Raw genomic sequence first — 2905 nt, forward strand, 5'->3', positions numbered from 1 at the left:
GAAATTACAGATTTAGAACACTGATGTGTGTTTAAAATTAACAAATAATAAATAATGAAACATATGATTTGAAACTAATTAATTATGATATTAAAATAAAAAAATAGATTAAATTATGAGTAAAACGAAATTTAAACAGATAAATACATTAGATTAACAATACTAAATGCACTACAATTGTCTCTTATGGTGTGGTCATCAATTATGAGTTATAGAGTTGACTTGAGATACCAATTCAATTAAAAAAATTGTTAATATATACAACTAATTAAGATAATAAATTATGTATATTAAAATAAAAATGTATAAAATAAAACAAAATAATTTTTTTAGTTAAATGATAATTTTAAGGTTTTTACCAATTCAATTATCATGGGTTCAAATCTCACCAAATGTGTCTTTTTAGTTTTACTGGTTTTTGTTAAAATAAAAAGATTAAAATAATTTCAAATAATTTAAATTATTTTAATTACAAAATGACATTTTGATAATTTCTCTAACTAAGTTGATGTTCGGTTGACTCGTGACATCAACTCAGCCAAAAATTTTATTAATAGTAACCATAGATATACAATTGATAGAAATAAATTGTACATATTAAAACAAAAATGTATAAAATAAAACAAAGCGAAACTTTGCTTTAGTGGTAAATTCAAGGTATTATCAATCTAATTGGTATGAGTTTAAGTCTCACTAAATGCATTAATTTATTGGTTATTGTTATAATAAAAAGACTAAAGTATCATTAAATAATATAAATTATTTTAATTGCAAAAAGAAAGAATATTTTTGTAATTTTCTAAACAAAATTGGTGTTCAGTTGATTCGTAACACTAATACAGTTAAAGATTTTATTAATAGTATAGATAAATAAATTCTAAAATCGTAAACCCTTAAGATCCTAAATCTGAGAGTTACCCATATTTATTTATAATAGTTACTATTAATATTTGCTTATATTTAAATAAAATTATTAATATTTATTTACAAGTTATCATGCTATTATTTAAAACTCATATATTAAATTAACATTCAATAAAAAATTTTGAATAATTTTAAAATTTATCCCCCCATAAAAACTCATCTCAAATTCATATCAATGGCTCAGGTTTTTTACAAATATGGTATAAAAAAATTATTATATACGAAAATAGGTTGTCAGATGGATTCTTTACGAAAATGGGTTATTTTTTTTTAGTCGTGCCTACCTGACAGGTGCGACATATTATTTTATTAATAAATTTTTTTCTAATATTTTATTATTATTATTATATTTTAAAAAATTTTGGGTTAAAAACGGGTCACCCGTGACCTGTAGGCGCCACATGTGGCGCTTGATGCAGGGGCGCCACACCCTGCAGGCGTGTAGTCATTTCATGACCTTCCCCAGTGACTTGTCATCTCAAATTGGGGAGGAATGAAATTTAATTGTAGAAAAACAATAATGGGGGACCATATAAGGTTCCCCCCCCCCCAAATGTTTGTTACGTCCAGGAGCAGGAGCAAAGAAACAAAGAGAGAAAAAAAAAAGAGAAGAAGAAGAAGAAAGAAGAAGAAGAAGAAGAAGAAAGTTAGTAAATTTTTATAATTATTTTAAAATTAAATTATTTGTAATTTAGAATTATTTGATAAATTTTTGTGTTAGTAATTATTTTAAAATTAATTTATTAGTAATTTAATATTATATTTTAAATTATTCTGTTTAGTTTAATAATGTTAAATTTATTTTGTTAAATATTTTGTTATAAATAATTTGTAACTATAAAGAAAATAATTTAGAATTTTTTAGAAGTTTAGAGACTAGAAAATCGAAAGTAAAAGAGATTGAGAAAAAAAATAGAAAAGACGGACGAAATTGAATGGTTTTTGTAAACGATGGGGAATTATAAAATTATTTTTTAAAATGGTTGTGCAATAAAATTATTTTTTAGTAGTGTATTAGTGTATTGTGTTTTTTTTGATAATGTATTTTTAAAAAATGATTAGGTTATATAAATTTATTTATTTATTTGATAATTTTTATTGATTGATTAAAATTTTGATTAAATTTGTTGTTATATAATTTTAATTGCAGATTTGTAACAAATGGATTCATTGATTGATAGTACTAATCACATATCAAGTAGCATTAATGAGATGGTAATGAAATTTTTATTTGATATTCACATTACATTATTTGTTGAATGAAATTATATTGTATTAACTATTTCGTTATTATAATAATGTCAGGTCGAGTATCGCGCATTAAAGGGCCATATTCATAGTGTAGGGTTTCAGCCGGATGAATGCCTAATACCGTTCTTAGAGTTAGTCGGGTTTGGATCAGCAGCATTGATCCGGACTTTTAATCTACGATATAACTTGATTTCTGCCTTAGTCGAGCAATGGCGTCCGAAGACCCACACATTTCATTTGCCGTGCAGGGAGTGCACAATCACTCTAGAGGACGTTGCACTACAGCTGGAGCTCCCCATCGATGGGAGCACGGTCACGGGCGTAAGTTTGATCTCTAGGCCTGCTCGCCTTTGCTATGACTTACTTGGACGCTTGCCAAGTGAGGGAAATTTTCAAACCTTGAAGTTTTCATGGCCAAAGGCCAATTTTGAATATTTGCCTAGTACTGCCACTGAATTGGAGGTTATGCAGGCAGCGCGAACTTATATTATGCACCTTATAGGAGGTGTACTCATGCCGGATACACACGGAAGTGAAGTCCACTTAATGTACTTACCGCTGCTATCTAATTTGCATAACACGCATTCATACAGTTGGGGTGCGCAGTGTTAGCCATTTTGTACCGCGAACTTTTTCGGACGACAGATCCCTCTACGGTTGACATAGGTGGATGCCTCATACTGTTGCAGTCGTGGGATCTTTATCGGATGCCATTCTTGGCATCCATTAG

General features: G+C 28.1%; 1 protein-coding gene across 1 annotated transcript; it reads left to right on the forward strand.

Annotated features, from left to right (window-relative positions):
* Positions 1–2085: 2085 nt before the first annotated feature.
* Positions 2086–2905, forward strand: LOC121208057 (protein MAIN-LIKE 2-like). The gene is made up of 3 exons (XM_041078573.1): positions 2086–2139; positions 2230–2723; positions 2842–2905. The coding sequence occupies exons 1-3, from the start codon at positions 2086–2088 to the stop codon at positions 2903–2905; spliced, it is 612 nt and encodes a 203-aa protein (XP_040934507.1).

The sequence above is a fragment of the Gossypium hirsutum genome, chromosome A10, assembly GCF_007990345.1.
Source record: "Gossypium hirsutum isolate 1008001.06 chromosome A10, Gossypium_hirsutum_v2.1, whole genome shotgun sequence".
In the NCBI taxonomy this organism is placed as follows: domain Eukaryota; kingdom Viridiplantae; phylum Streptophyta; class Magnoliopsida; order Malvales; family Malvaceae; genus Gossypium; species Gossypium hirsutum.

Coding starts and splice junctions, on each gene's coding strand:
- LOC121208057 (XM_041078573.1), top strand. CDS start 2,086: ATGGATTCATTGATTGATAGTACTAATCACATATCAAGTAGCATTAAT. Junction 2,140..2,229: donor CAAGTAGCATTAATGAGATG/GTAATGAAATTT, acceptor TAATAATGTCAG/GTCGAGTATCGCGCATTAAA. Junction 2,724..2,841: donor GGAAGTGAAGTCCACTTAAT/GTACTTACCGCT, acceptor CGGTTGACATAG/GTGGATGCCTCATACTGTTG.